This window comes from Poecilia formosa, unplaced genomic scaffold, assembly GCF_000485575.1.
Source record: "Poecilia formosa unplaced genomic scaffold, Poecilia_formosa-5.1.2 Scaffold12, whole genome shotgun sequence".
NCBI classification, from domain to species: Eukaryota; Metazoa; Chordata; class Actinopteri; order Cyprinodontiformes; family Poeciliidae; genus Poecilia; species Poecilia formosa.
This window is the reverse complement of record NW_006799951.1, coordinates 4,144,683-4,160,326: the sequence shown is the minus strand read 5'-3', so window position 1 is coordinate 4,160,326 and position 15,644 is coordinate 4,144,683. Positions and strand designations below refer to the sequence as shown.

Genomic DNA, 15,644 nt, shown 5'->3' with positions numbered 1-15,644 from the left:
AAAAATAAAATATAGACTCATGGAGAAAAAAATGACAAAAAGAGAAAAACTGCATACATTTCTTTAAAAAAAACAGCAACAATATTATAACGTATGTTTAGTAAAAACTTTGTATAACACTGTGAAAAGTAGAAAAACATGTACCGCTTTGTTGTATTGCATTGTATATTGCTTTTTCCCCATATACGTTCAATGCACAGATCATTTGTATCCAGACATTGAAGATTAATTTATTTATTTTTTTTTTACTTTGTAATTAAGTCGCATTATGTCCTCGTCGATTAATAGTATGTTTACTCTGTGTACTTATATTTTATTACTCTTCAGCCTTATTTGATCAGATATTTATTTTCCACAAATTGATCTTGTTGTTGTTGTTAATTATTGTGGATTTCGGTTTTATTCTTAAGGTTCAATTTTATTTAAAATGGTATTGTAAAGCACAAATACAAATAAAGCTTTTCAAAAATCTCTTTGGTGTTATTTTCCTACATTTCCCATAGTTCATCGTAGTGACGTGACTACGTTTGTAAAATGTTTCCGATTCTGACCAGTCTACAACTTCACTTTTTTATTAATTTGCTGTTATCCATAACGAATCCCAAAATATATTTTTTAAAAAGCTATTTATTAAATTTGTAAAATGTATAATTTTTTCAGTAGACACTTTGTAACTAATACATTTACCAAACCGGAACTCTCTGACAAATGTCTTAGGGTGAAGCCGGTTAGAAATTAGGGAAGGACCTAAACACTGACAGATGGCGTGATTACGACGTAACCCAAACTAGAGTGTGTTTTCTCCAAATATAAACACGTTTTTGCAATGGACTGACATAAAATGTCACATGTCAACTGTCGATTAGGGTGACGCTAATCAACAGTTTCTTCTTTTGGGTTTAACTGTTTGCAGACACTGGCGGCACATCAACGACTTCTGGAATCTGGTTTACTGTTGTTTTATCAGTCGTTTCTCTAAAGAAAATCACAATGGATGTTCTGCAGATGAGGTCGATTCCGGAAGATATGGTTCAGTACAAACTCTTTCTGGTCCAGACAAACGGCATGTCTTCCCAGCAGACCGAAGAACGGCTCAAACACCTGACGGAGGAAATGTTGGCTAAGGTTGCCCAGCTTCTGGTCCAGTACATCTGGCAGGATCAACCATTCAACCTCAAATACCATCCCGAGAAAGGTTATATTTTCTGGTTTTTCTTTACAACTCAGATGAGTTTATTTTAAATATACAGATGTAGACACGTTTGATGATATCCCTGGAGAAGACGCCTTAAAAAAATCTTTCATTTCATTAACATTATCTCATGCATTAAGTACCGCGGTAAAGCTACCGATGCTCACTGTAATAAAGCATGGCGGCGGATCTGAACAATGTGACTTTCCTGTTCGCTGACAGGAGATGTTCCCGCTCACATTGGAGGCAGCACTCGGTATGGAGACAACATTGAGGATGAGTGGTTTATTGTTTACCTCCTGCTGCATCTCACAGAGTTGTTCCCAGAACTTGCAGCCAGGTTAGACAAGATGTTGCTGGATTTACATAATAACTCATATTTACTTCCTTCGTATAAGCTGAAAGTACTGTTTATGTGGGCAGAGTTGAGGACAACGATGGGGATTTTCTTCTTATTGAAGCAGCGGATCATCTTCCCAAGTGGCTGAACCCAGACACAAGTGAAAACAGAGTGAGTCTTCCAGATGTTCACATTCCTCATTTTTAATTTGACCATCTTACGCAATAGTTTGATTTCTAACATAAAAATCCCTGTTAGTTTGGAGCAAACAGCCTATTAATATTTATAATAAAGAAAAACATAGCCTGTCAGTCAGCGATTAGCCAAAAACACATCTTAACGTACATGTTTAAGAGGAATAAAACAGTGACTGGTTGAAAGGATGTGTGTGATTTCTTTAGTGGAGAGTGAAATAAAGCAGCTGTTTGTTTTTTTTTTCTTCTTTCTTTCGCAGGTCTTCATCTACAGGGGAGAGTTGCACATCCTTCCCTGCCCATCCAAGTCCAGTTCAATTGGCTTTTCTCTTGATGTGGTCCCCAGTTTGGCACAAGCTCTAGTGCTCCTTTCGGCTCACCCAGAAGTTTGTCTAGCTAGCCCCAAAATCCGTTCAGCTCTAAAAAAAAGGCTACAAGGGTGAGCTCTCACACAATCCCAGTTTTCTTTGATTTTTTTCTACAGTAATTACATGTGAAATGCAAATGGAACAACATCCTCAGGACTTCTCTGGAAATGATCAGAATGTAAAAAAAAATATATAAATTTATGACGTACATTTTTGGACATTGATGTAGATACCCAGAGAAGATTAAAGCTAATCTCCACCGGGCCCACTGTTTCATCCCTGCCGGCGTTGCCTCTGTTCTGGCACAGCGTCCAGACTTAGTCGCCCCCGCGGTCTCGGCCTTCTACCTGCGGGATCCAGTGGACCTGCAGGCCTGTCGCAGCTTCAAGACGTTTCCTCCTGATACGAGAGTCCTCGCCTCGGTAGACGCATGCAAAATATGCAGGATTTGTTTGTGCTGGCCTTTCAGCTTTCATGACACGGTGTCCTTCTCCTGCGTGAATTTCCAGGTGACATTCACCCGCTGCTTGTACGCCCAGCTGCAGCAGCAGCAGTTCACCCCAGATCGGAGGAGCGACTTCGACCTGCCGCCTCGCTCTCATCCACGGTACAAGGCTCATGAACTCGGGACGAAACTGGTGAGGCGTGGTTTGGGGTTTTCTTTTGTCACGAGGAAGAAGGCGAAGGTAAAGGTGGAAATGTGAATCTGTTTTCACCTTATTCTCAGGCTCACGGCTTTGAGATCCTGTGCTCTAAGAGCAGGCTGCCGTCCTCGGAGGCCAACACTCCTGTGAGCTGCAACCCTCAGTGGAAGAACTTCTTGGAAAGTCTAAAAAAGAACGGCTACTTCCGAGTGAGTCGCACTCTTTTCTTCTTTTTGTCCACACTTCTATAAACAGCAGATGTAGCATTTCTCCCAGGAAGCTCGTTTTTAACGTCCATGTTATCAAATGCAGGGCCAGCTGGAAGGTTCGGCGTTTCACAAAGAACTCTTAAGATGTGCAGAAATCTTCTTCAAACAGTCGGTTGCCTCAAAGTCAAGGTGAGGATTCAGTCATGTGCTTTCAAGTGTACAGATCAACCTGGCAGGTGATGAATGTAAACACCAGGGTTCATGATTTCCACGAAGATCGCTGGATTCCGTTCTACAAATTAAATTTTGTATTTGTGGTTTAAGTTGGGACTGACAAATGTAATGTTTATTAAACTGAAGAAAGAAAAAAAAACGCACTTGTCTTTTTTCCCCTCAATATTCCTGCTGTGAATTTTGTTTCAGCTCCATTTCTGCAGGCGAGGAGATTCTTCAGCTGCTTCACAACAGTCCGCTCAACCTGGAGGAGTTCAAGAAACTGGAGTCACAGCTCCCCCCGGAGGACAGTGAGTGAACAGCTTCACAGAAACGGAGTAGATCCTTTTCTTACTATTAAAGTATTTATGAAATAATCAGATTGAAGACTTAATAGGAAAGAAAAATGTGTCACATTTTGAAGATTTCAGAAAAAAAAAAAAAAAAACCTACCACCCTTTCCCCCAACTGTCAGCCACTGAGCAGCAACACGTGGGGGCAGGGCGACACTTCATTTCTCACATTTTCTCACTTTGGCAATTTCTACTGCATCTCAATAAAAGAGCTCAAAACAAATGTGTGCACATTGCCTATATCATCCTTCCTCTACTCATTTGCAATTTCCTATGATACCTTTGTTTATTTTTATTTTTTCCTTTTCGCTAATCTACAGGCGACAGCTGGTTGGAAGTCACATCTCAGGATTTAGAGCAGTTGCTGCAGGAGAGAAGCAGCAGGGTCGCTGATGTCGGCAGTGAAGGCTTCAGCTCTGCCAAGCAGAAGCGGCCTGTCGAGGAGGCTTCAGGGAAGGAGGAAGAGGAGGACACCAAAGAGGAAGAAGCAGGTTACAGTCTTGTAGCTGTCAGTCAAGGGATGAAGGACTTCCTCAATGCCATGTCGTCTCATGAGGGGGCTGAAACACCCTGGTGAGATAAGTTACATGCAGTCATTCTTTTTTTTTTTTAAATATATTTTTCTAACTCTGGTTTGATAGTTCCTGTTTTGTTTAAATGTTTTCTAGGAGCCTTCAAATTCAGCCTTTCAGTTTTGACCCAGGCTCGATGGCCAACGCACTAGATAAGCTCTTAGGTATGTAAGAGCAATGATTGATTCTTCTTCCGTTCCGTCGTTTTATTTCATCATTTTAAATATTTTAGGAGGGTTGTGGAAAAAAAACCAAACTATTTTACCAAGCACTGTCAGGTGAAATCACATATTCATATATTGTGCACAATGCAGGGAGCTTGTAGGACAATCAGTAACAATGCAGGGCTGGGGTGAAAAGCTCTGCCAGGCAGAGACAACACACGAGTTTCATACCAAGGATAAGGAATTCAAAACAAGGGGCAAGACAGTCTGCTTCTGATGCAGCTGCAGAAAACAACTTAGAAACCTTGTATATGTAACCCAAATAGTTATTTTGGTGAGAGTTCACAAGCATTTAATGTAACTCGATGAGCAGATGTTAACTTGTAGTAATTTTCCATCACAGGAGGCAAAGAAGAAGAGCTGGATTCAGATGATCTGGATGATGATTACGATGATGATGATGAGGAGGAGGAGGAGGAGGAAGAGGTGGCGAATGAGACAGAGGAAGGCTCATCTGGTCCTGCAGAGATGAGCGCAGCCGAAACTCTGGACAGCCTCAAAAGTTACATGGACCAAATGGATCAGGAGCTGCAGAGCACTAATGTTGGGAAAAGCTTCAGTCAAACGGTAAATACTATGTTTTTATGTTTTTATACAAAAAGTAGCAGGTTTAAAATGCACCGAGGCCATTGCGAATGTGTGACTTTTACAGAACTACAAGGCCTGCGTGAACAATGACTCGTCTCGTTCTCCGACGGGAGACGGGCTTTTGACGGAGGAGGCTGAGGAGGAGATCCAGCCTTTAGACATCGATGTCAACTTGGTGGCGAATCTACTGGAGTCTCTGAGCAGCCAGGCTGGACTGGCTGGACCTGCTTCTAACCTGCTGCAGAGCCTGGGAATACAAATACCACCCAACTCAGATCCCTCATAGAGAAGATGGGGGAGGGAAAGGAAGAGGACTGAAACTACGAGTCGGGAACTGGTTGACACAGAGGTGATGAATGGACAGAGGACAAAGTCTGGTGTCTTTATGTCAAATATTTGTCGTGTTGTGTCAGAAAAACCTCTTATTTAAGGATTAACACAAGTTGGATTTTCAGTAGAGCAAAACTCAATTTTTTTTTGAAATCACTGAAAATGGGAATTAACCCATTATGTCATGAACTGTTAATACACATAATACTGTGATTGGATGCATGTTTGTATCATTTTTTTTTACATGTTATCACACATAATAAACATGTTTTCTAGATAGTTTTATTTCCTCCTCCTTTCACTATGTGAATGCTTCGTTGAGATGCTTCTGCAATGCCACAGGCGTCCCACAAGGGGTAAATGAAGTGGATCGTACATGACCAGAAATCGAACATTCTAGTAGCCTATAACAAGTCTCGCAGTTGAAAGCGCAAATCAAAGCAGAGACCAAGCAGTGAAGTCAAAAGTATTATCTGAGATAAAGATAATATATTTATCAAGGACATATCTCTATCTCCTAGTGAAGATGGAGGCATCGTCAAGAACGTCAACCACTCTTAAAGTACTTTACCAATAAGGCCATAAGTTGTCACTCATCATGAAAAAGGACTGGGCAGCCCACTTTCATTTTGTAAATGTACGCCTTAGAGATTCTCAGACCATCAGAAACAAACTTGTCTTGTCTGATGAAACCAAAGTGGAACTTTTTGACCTGAAATCCAAGCAGCATGTCTGGGGAAACAAAACACGTACTACTCCTTACCTGGCCACACAATGCAGAACTTGGGCATCAAATTCAATTGAAGATCTTTAAAAAGATTTTTAAAAAAAAGTCTTGGTAACACTGTATTTGAAGGCTGACATTACACTGTCATGGATATGAAGGAGTCTTCATGAATGTTTGTGACTGTTGTCATGAAGTGTCTGTTGGTACAATGACATCAAGTGTAATTAAAAGTGCATTATTTAGCATGTTTTAGTAAAGAATTGCATTTTTATTCAAAGTTGCATTAAAACTTACATTAAAAGTCAAGTAAAAGAGTCTACTTTGCACTGAGAGTGACATTATTTACAGAATGACACTTCATGACAACAGCTGTAAACATTGCAAACCTTCATGTTCATTACAGGTGTAACGTCAGTCTTATGCACGTCCCTTCAAATGAAGTGTTACCAAATTCTTTACTCACTGACCTGTGAGGGATCTGTTAGAGAATGAAAGAAGCTACCTCTAAATAGATATTCCAGATGTTTAGAAACGTAACCAAGAGGACCTGTGGCTGTGACTGCTGCTCAAGGTGCTCCAACCAAAGGTAATGTTCATTGCTTGTGTCACAACTGGTGATTGGAGAACGTTTGTATGATTATGATGTAAAGTACTTTGAACTGCTTTTTAGTTGAATGTGCTATAAAATAGATTTGACGAATATCAATCCATGGGTGAATAGCTGCAATCCAAAAAGATGTTTTCCACATTGACACTGAGGAAAAGAAACCCTCCGATCGCTTTTAGGTTAAGCCTGTAACTTGACTATCAAAAAAAAAATATATATAAGTAAAAATGAAAGGGTGTGAAAACTTTCTGATGATGCTGAACAAATTCTTTTTTGGCTTTCTGGTGACATAGCATTTAAAAATAATTAACTTATAGTTCTATTTCTAAACAAATACCTGTTTTCAGACTTCTGAAAATGGTTCCTATTACAACTTTTGCTATTCTTACTGCATGGGAACAATGCTACCAACCGAGCTACGATCCGACCTCATAGCATTCACGTATTGCAACTTCAACTTTTTCAACTAATTTAAACTCATCGGCTTACAGCATTGACACGTTTTCACAGTCAATTCACTTCTTTCGGTTTTATTAAACATGCACAGCACATTTTTACAGAACAGAACTGGCTACTTCAAAAAAAAAAAGAGCTTGCAAATTGATAAAATTATATAAAAATACATATTTAAAGTTAAATTAATAAAAACATAATGTCTTAAATTACATCAGACTTCAACAAGAGGCATCATAACAGCCTGTCGGTGCCGTGCCCTTTCATCCGAGCTCTCAGAATCATTCAGGGACATAAACCAACGTCTGGTTTAAGATTCATTCAGCCAAAGGTCTGAGGTTACATATATTTTTTTAACACTGATTACAAATGTGGTTTTATGTGTCATGTAAAAATGTAAAAACAACAACAACAACAAAAACAATCTGGTCATCTTTATCCTGTTTCCTCTGAAAAAAAAAAAAGCTTCTCAGAATCATTCACAGAAAACCTCCTCAGAGATCCAGTTAGATCTTGTTCAGTGGAGGAGAAACCTGGGACTTTAATCTCTTAAATACTGCTCAAATATGTTAAAAGATGCACAAGAAAATGATAATATTAAAAGAATTGGCTCAAATTAAGAAAAATCCAGCTTTTCACAAAAAATAAGTTTTGTTGCTTTGTACCAAAGGTTTACCATAAACTGTATAGGAAGTAGTTTACTGCCTGTTTTCTTCAGGTTCTTGCAGACACATGCAACATGTGAACATATTTTCATTAGCTTCAACCAGCAAAACTAATCTGATTATGACACAGGGATTTAAAATAAACATTAGTGCAGTTAGTTTAGATCAAATTAAAAAGAGAGAGAGAGACATTTCACATGCCAAGTTTGTCTAATTTCATACAGGAACAAATAACGTGGTCATAACAGGATACATGTCTCTTAATTTTAACCCTCATCAAACATCAAACCTTGGACATCAAAGCTTTTCTTCAAAATTTTGGTCTGTGCGCTGTGTTGTTATTTATTTCATCTTTTTCGGTTTGAAAGTTTAGTGGCAGATTTCTTCTGGCTGTGACAGACTTTTAATTATAGAAGTCACAATTCTATCCGGATTAATTTTAAACGTTTGACCTGACGGAAACCTTTTCACGTTTTTCGTGTGATTTTTCTTCTTCTTTTTTTTTCGGAATTGCTACTTCAACCTTTGATAATGGTGATAGCTTATAGACAGACAAGGATTCCATAACATGCAGAGGAACTACAGAAGATGAAAAAACGGCTGCACCATGTACCTCGCCGAATATAGCAACGCAGCCGCGAGTGGGGAGACGCAGAGAGCAGAAACGCAGACCAGGAAGTTGAGCACCATTCCCAGCAGGACGATGGCGAGCAGGTATCCGTGGAAGAGCAGATTGCGCCAGTTGCTCATTTTCAACACCAGCCAGGGTTTGTCTGGGTGCAGAAGCCACAGGAGGCCCAGGACTCCACTCTGGTTAACCAGTTGAGCGTAGTAGATGTCAAAAACAGAGGGTTGGACGTCAGAGGGCTGCTGGCGCACAGACTCGGACACTTTAGCGAAGCTGATCAGCGAAAGGCTGTGAAGAATCAAAGCGAGAGGCGCGTAGAGGCACTCCAGAGGCTCAACACCAGGAATCCCATTGGACGCTTTGCAGGGGTGAAAAAAAATTGATTTACATTAATAAAATTCCTCTCTTAATCTTGCATAAGATATTATGCAAGATCATTCAATGCTTAGGAAAAGTATTCGTACCAACTGAACCGTCTCACTTTCTCATTATTCTCAAAATTCAATGTGTTTTATTGGGATTGTGTGTGACAAATCCCAATGGAGAGAGGGAATTAAAGAGGCAGTATTTACATTTTTTACATATTTGTTAAAAATATCATGTTGTGATAGTACAACTTGAGACACGTGATCTGTGAAAAAGAATTGAGCTCCTCTGCCTTGTCCCTGTGGACCTAGAGCAATCTGCAGAAATATATCACATCAGAAGCAACCAATCAGAGCCAGGAGGACGGTCTTAGCCCTGTCAATCAACCTTGCGGCACTGCTCCAAATTTCACCAAAATGATTTTTTTATTGCTCACTGTGCCAGCTACAGTGTTGGTTTTTGACAATACAGTTTTTCGCGATAGGACAATAGAATCTTTTTTATTTGTTTGATTGTTTGATCTGATAAAACCGCTTCATTGCACTTGGCAAAATTGCAAAAAACCTAAGAAACACGTTGGGGATTAGTGGCTGCAATGTGACAAAAAAGGTTCAAAGGTTGTGAAAGTTTTTGCCGTGTGTTAAGGTTTACCTGTGATGACAACAAACATCCCACTCAGGATTGAAATCAACACTGACAAGTGGTGCGATGGCGGAGACGCCACCTTCAGCGCAAAACTGAATCCGAGGGTCAGCAGAGGCAGCAGAGGAACAGTGAAGAGGAAGAGGTTTGCGTACGGGCTGCTTGCTTTGGCCCAAGTCATGAGCACCGAGTGAAAGCTGTTACAGATGGTGGGCAGCAGCAGCCTCTCTCCCAGCGATCTGGAGTACGGTCTGAGATGCACCAATCCCAAGGCATGGAGGAGATTTATGAAGACAAGAGAAACCAGAACCTGGGGAGAGCAGTGCAAACATGTTCAGCTCTGTAAGGGGAATGACAATTCAAAGAAAAGCAGAAGCAGAACCAGCCGGTGTCCACATGACAGAATTAATGATTTACAGCCCACAAATAAATTACAGCTAACTTCACAGCCAGTAAATTTGCTTTGACAAATCCTTTCTTTTTTATTTTTGGCCTTATGTTTAAGAAAAAAAAATGTGAGGGGAATACACATAGTCACAAACTTTGCATTTCAATCAATAAGCTGATTATTTTGGGAAGAAAAACAAGGCAAACCAGGACAACTATCATCATTGAAAATATAATTATGACACAAAAATAGAATTGCTTTGTTTTCCTTTAAATTTAATTGGGTTAAATAATATCTGATCTTATGTCATGTTTTTGTGACATTTTTTTTAATATAAAGTTGAGTTCAAAACACAGCAGTCCAACAATACCCGTTAGGTCAAAAATAGAATCATTAATAAAGCAAATCATTTATAAAGTGGATGTAATAAAGTCATGAAAACTACCATTCATGACATGCATGAGGCTGATTAAGTGTAAACAAATCATTAACTGAAAGACTCGTTCTCATTCAGAGGTCCTCATATCTGGAACAGTTTACGTTCAACAATAAAAAATGGTAACAGATATTAAGAATGACTAACAAAAACAAATATATGAGCACTGACGTATGTTAACCTACTTTATTAAGGGGAACTAGATTTCTCTAATATGCATTTCCATGTTTTTCTTGATGATAATCACAGAAATTCAGCCTAAGTGTGTGTGTGTGTGTGTGTGTGTGTGTGACATAAATCTTTCATTTTTAAATTTTTTTGCTGCATTTTAATAAAGGTTTAAATGGCTAGGTTTTGTTGCCAATTGTTGGCTAGGTTTTCTAGCCAACAATTGGCTAGAAAACCTAGGCATAAAATCGATTGTTCCAGATATTTTTCCAAAACAGAGTGAACCTTAAATGAAAATCATATTAAAAAGAGCAAGAAATGGTAAGACTGCTGAGCTAAAATGAACAGGAGTGCTTCGAAATTGAAACCAAAATCCGAAACTACCAGCAGAACACTACCTTTCCGATGGATACAAAATTAAGGTAAATGGCAGATCGTTTTGCTTTGCGGTCTAGGAATCACCAACAATTTCTCAAACAAACATAAAAGCGATGAATTCAAGCTGCTTTAAACTGTGAGGCATTCGTGGCTCAGGCATCATGGCATGGGAACATTTCCTATATTATGACGTTGGATCCATCCTGCACATACCAGAGATCATGGATTACAGATCTCTTCTAACTTATCAAAATACTTACAGAGGTAACTTTAAAACAATTAAAATAATAAGGAAACAGCCCCAGGCACACTAAAACAGCAAGCAGCATCCTGGTTTCATAATAACAAGATTAACATTTTGCAGTGGTCTGCCCAATTTCTGGACTTTAATCTAATGGAAAACTACGAGGATGACATTGATCATGCTGTTTCTGAGGCAAGACCAAGGAACCCAGTTGGACTTTGAAATGTAGTCTAACCGTCTAAAGCTGACAGGTGCCAGAGGTTAGTCAGTTCCTTGAAACACAGACGTGTAATAATTCTAAGAAACATTGGTCATCCAATTTAATTTTGGTCTACTGATTCACAGGAAAGCTCAGAGTTTATAAGTTTATACATTAAATGTTTGAGCTTGTATAGTAAAATACAAAAATGTTCCTTTTTTCATCCAGCCTAATATTACGGTCCCCCCTTTTTTTTTTGCTTCGCTTTCTGCAGATTCAACCAGATTTGATCATCTTTATTTCTTCAAGTTTTGCTTTGTCATAGAATGTCACGTGCTTGTGCTCAAGCATAATCAACTTGTTTTGCTAAACACACTGCTAAATATTTTGATCTCACAATTACTTTGAGGCAACATGGAAATATCTGATTGCCAGTCATAAACAAAGATACTGAGGACTTGGCAAGGTGGAAGAGGAACATACGCACTTTTTGAAATTACTAAGAGCTAACTCCACATTTATAAGTGCTGACTCTACTGCAGGTTGACATATTTTTATTTTTTAATGACAGCTGGAAAGTATTATATCAGCAAGTCTGCTTTGGTTGTTGGTAATCCTATTTCTTTCCTAAGCTTGCTGCACAAGCACACCTGATGCCCATCTGTGGACTTTTCTGGACTGTCATTCCAGGCGGTCTTTTGTGGTCAACCTTTGAACGAGGTCATATTCTCATGTCAGTCCGTTGCGTGATAATTTGGTTAAACATCACATGCATGCGTTAATCAACACTAAGCATTTTTGCCTTGGCGCTACCTCTGCTCTGTCCTTCAAACCGGCACACAGAGGCAACAGTATGCTTCTGTGTTTAGTGGGCTAGCTTTAAGTTTTTGTTAGAATTTTACACTAAAGACCAACAAAGTGGTGCACGACTCTAAACTCTTCAATGAAAGTCCAGCGTACCGAGCTGTCTTAATATGTTGCCTATCAAAAAAAAAAAAAAAATTATGCTGTAATTTAATCTCAGCATAAATCAGTTTGTTTTGAGAACATCAGTAGGCAAACGTAATGGCAGTTTACTCTATTGTCTAAAAATGGAAAGAATGTGACACAGCAAAAAGTCTGTTAAAAGCTGCAAGAGATATTCAGCAGGACAACAATCCAAAACATACAAATAGAAAAAAAAAAGGAAATATAGTTTTGCTGGATGCATATTTATGTGTTGGAATGGTCCAGTCAAAGTCCAGATCTAAATGCAATTGAAATTTAGTGGCAGAACTTAAAAAAATATATCCAATCTATCTAGAGTGACAAAGCTTGTGATATCATGTAAATTAAAAAATTTTTTTCTTTGTTTTATCACATAAAATCCCAATAAAATACACTGACATTTGTGATGGCAGCGTGGCAAAAACAAATCCATTAGTCAAGAGGTGGAACTATTTTTGCAATGTATTGCATTTATATAGACATTTCTATGTCTATATAAATGGAAATGCTATAAATGTTAGTTCAACACATGCAAATACAGTGATGTCAGAACGCAAATAACTCTGCAGAAATAGACAAGTATGCAAATGATCTCGCCTGGTGTGCTCCACTCCTCGCGAGCACATTCTCCTGCTAATGAATGGATGACTGATTTTGAAAGCGACGCTACATTTACTAACCTGGGTGAAGCAGAGAGCAACAGGGAACGGGTAATGGTACTGCGGGATAAAGATGCCAGCGACAAAGTTCCTGAGTTTGTCGGCCTGGCCGTATACGATCACCACCACAAAGCAGAAGGTGGGAATGAGCGGCTTCAGAGCGTGAACTGAAGAAAGATTCTTCAGTGCTGAGACATACCATCCAGTCCTCCATCTCCTTAAACTGCAACCAGGAAGTTTTACAGACAGGCTTTTATGTGCATGCACACAATTGTTATCCTCGTATACAATTAACCTAATTTCCAGATTTGCACATAAAATCAAGAAACAGTGGAAAACAAATATTTATGGGTGATGTTTGAAAAGACACATAACCTTTAATTTTCACCATTCAATCAGGCTAAACAGTGCCTGTTTTATGTCAGCTTTTGTTTTACCAAAAATGAATAAATGGCAGAATTTTGAATGCAGAAATGTTTTTGCATTTCAAACTGTATGTCTTGTTTCAGATATTTTGGATATTCTTCCTTAAGATTCTGTAAATATTTCAGTGGAATGTTGGCCAATTCCTCCTGACAGGTCTGATCAGGTTTGTAAACCATTTAGGTACATTTTTCAGTTACTAATTTTATTTTAGTACTTTTAGCATCAACACACCAACACCTTTGCGTTTTACACCTGGGAAGGTGTTTTCAGGCTTGCAATCTGCCCTCTTTGTCAGTCAGACTTTGAAATTTAATTGTATTAGTCGACAAGACATTTATATCTCGCCTGATTTATTCTGATTTTGCTCATCATGTCTTACAAATAACCAGTGTGTCTGAGGTGTTGCCTTAAAATATAATGACAGGAGCATCTTTATTTAACTCAAATGCTACAAATTACCCAGTTAGAAGCTTAGAAAGCGATGAAATCATCATACTTATCTCATCCTTCTGGAGTTTAACAAATACGTTTGGTAATCCTGACTCACCTAAAACAGGCACAGTTTAGTCCTGATATGCGTCAGACAGTGAGAAAAAGTTATGTGCCTTTTTATAAAGATCTGGTTTGATATATGGTAGTAGAAGAAAATGGGATCTTTACCTTTTACCTAACAGACATCTTGTCATTCTGTGCAGAGGTTGCTTGCAAGTATCTGTTGTGTAAAGGTATAGTGAGTCAACGAGGAATTTGCACGAGAAAGCAATACAGTCTCCAGGGAACAGTGAACAACAAAAACAAGTCAGGTTATCATGAGATCATGCTGGGTGTTTCTAAGTGTAGGTAATCAATGCTGGCCCATCGATCATACAGAAGAGCATTCATGAAGTTCAAACCAATATATAGAATCAAAAATCATCTTACAATACGTTTAATTTGTTTCTAAGATGTGTGACGGCGTCGTTTCACGTCGCAAAAGACGACTAAATGCAGACTGAGCTACACAGTACCTATTTTAAAACAACAAAACAAACATAGGCAAGAGAAACGCGTTTTGCTCACCATTTGTAACTCCTCACAAACTCATTATTCAGCAAACGAGTTGCGCCAAATTTTTACTATCGATATAACGGAGGTAGGATTGGAATTATTTATCTCCGTGTCTGTTTCCGCATCTTCCTGCGGCCGTGTCCTTTAGTATTACGTCATGCTGCTTTCTGAGCTCCGGCTTCTCTCCTCATCCGTTTTTATCATGAGTTCAGCTGAACTTTGCCCCCGCTCTGTTTGTCTCAGTGTAATTAAAGGGGCCATTTCGCTAGATCACCTTTTCGGAATCCAGCAGAAATATTCAAACCACCCACATAAAGTGTCGAACATTTATTAAGACTTTCTTGCTAATATAATGCTGACCTGCAGTTTCACTCTCTGTGGGATAGCGGTGAGAGTTGTGGTCTTATAAACGATTTCTATCTAATGTTTTTATAGGCATATTTAGCAGCAATTAACTTACCAGCTGCAGAGAGGTATCAGTCATGCGCAACTAAATTAATGAGGCTGGTCATGGTTCTCTATTTAAATTAATATGGGAACATTTATTATTATTATTATTATGAGAGGTATCAGTCATGCGCAACTAAATTAATGAGGCTGGTCATGGTTCTCTATTTAAATTAATATGGGAACATTTATTATTATTATTATTATTATTATTATTATTATTATTCTGTTTGTTTGTTTGTTTGTTTGATGTATGATTGTCAACCGGTGGCTCCCAGCTCAGCAGGGGACAGTCGTACTTCATTTTAACAGCCACCAAAGCTCAAAAAGCACTGAAAAAGCATCAACAGATATAAGTAAATTCATTATGCTTGGTTGTTTCAGGCTTAAACACGTAACAGGTTGCAATTAATCATATTAATCTCTTAAAATGTCCTGCCTACTCATAAGTGTGAGAATAACAAGAATAAAACAAATAAATACGGGCAAACAGAGATTCACTTAACTTGGACATCACATAAAACAATTGTACCGCCTTGATAATGAAGCCCAAACTCAGCTTTTATGAAGAAAACTGCTGAATCAAAGAATGAATATTGACCCTCTGAATATAATAGCTCAGTAATAACACCCACTGGCTACTTTTGATCAAAATTGAATTTGTTTTCAGTTTTGTAGTTCTTTAGCAGTTCTGTTCTTTAGCGTCACTTATTCTTTTTTTGTTTTCTTTTATTTTCCTTTTTCAATAAATTGATATTGTATTTTTTTTTTAATTACATTTTTACGCTTTTATTAGTATTTTCATATCTGGTTTTAAGTCTTGAAAATACTTTGAAAAATGAATGGGGACAGAACATGCAAAAAGGAAGTCAACTAGAAACAAGACACGCTTTCAAAAGGTCTAGAATGGTGATAAATTATTAAGATAATTAACTAGAAAGAAACAAACC

At 38.4% G+C, this 15,644-nt stretch overlaps 2 protein-coding genes across 2 annotated transcripts; one reads left to right on the top strand and one right to left on the bottom strand.

Moving 5' to 3' along the window:
• The first annotated feature begins 734 nt into the window (after nucleotides 1-734).
• On the top strand, nucleotides 735-5,506 carry LOC103133614 (protein ecdysoneless homolog). Its single transcript, XM_016668013.1, has 14 exons — nucleotides 735-792; nucleotides 914-1,195; nucleotides 1,415-1,532; nucleotides 1,616-1,703; nucleotides 1,987-2,165; nucleotides 2,324-2,516; nucleotides 2,604-2,732; nucleotides 2,822-2,947; nucleotides 3,051-3,136; nucleotides 3,371-3,471; nucleotides 3,834-4,086; nucleotides 4,182-4,249; nucleotides 4,653-4,876; nucleotides 4,962-5,506. Exons 2-14 carry the CDS (start codon nucleotides 991-993, stop codon nucleotides 5,181-5,183), a joined length of 1,992 nt encoding a protein of 663 aa, XP_016523499.1. The 5' UTR covers nucleotides 735-792; nucleotides 914-990; the 3' UTR covers nucleotides 5,184-5,506.
• Nucleotides 5,507-7,075: 1,569 nt separating this feature from the next.
• Nucleotides 7,076-14,727, bottom strand: LOC103133615 (uncharacterized). Its single transcript, XM_007545436.2, has 5 exons — nucleotides 14,260-14,727; nucleotides 13,861-13,912; nucleotides 12,796-12,997; nucleotides 9,325-9,625; nucleotides 7,076-8,665 (listed from the first exon to the last, which is right to left on the bottom strand). The coding sequence occupies exons 2-5, from the start codon at nucleotides 13,884-13,886 to the stop codon at nucleotides 8,259-8,261; spliced, it is 936 nt and encodes a 311-aa protein (XP_007545498.1). The 5' UTR covers nucleotides 13,887-13,912; nucleotides 14,260-14,727; the 3' UTR covers nucleotides 7,076-8,258.
• Nucleotides 14,728-15,644: the final 917 nt, after the last annotated feature.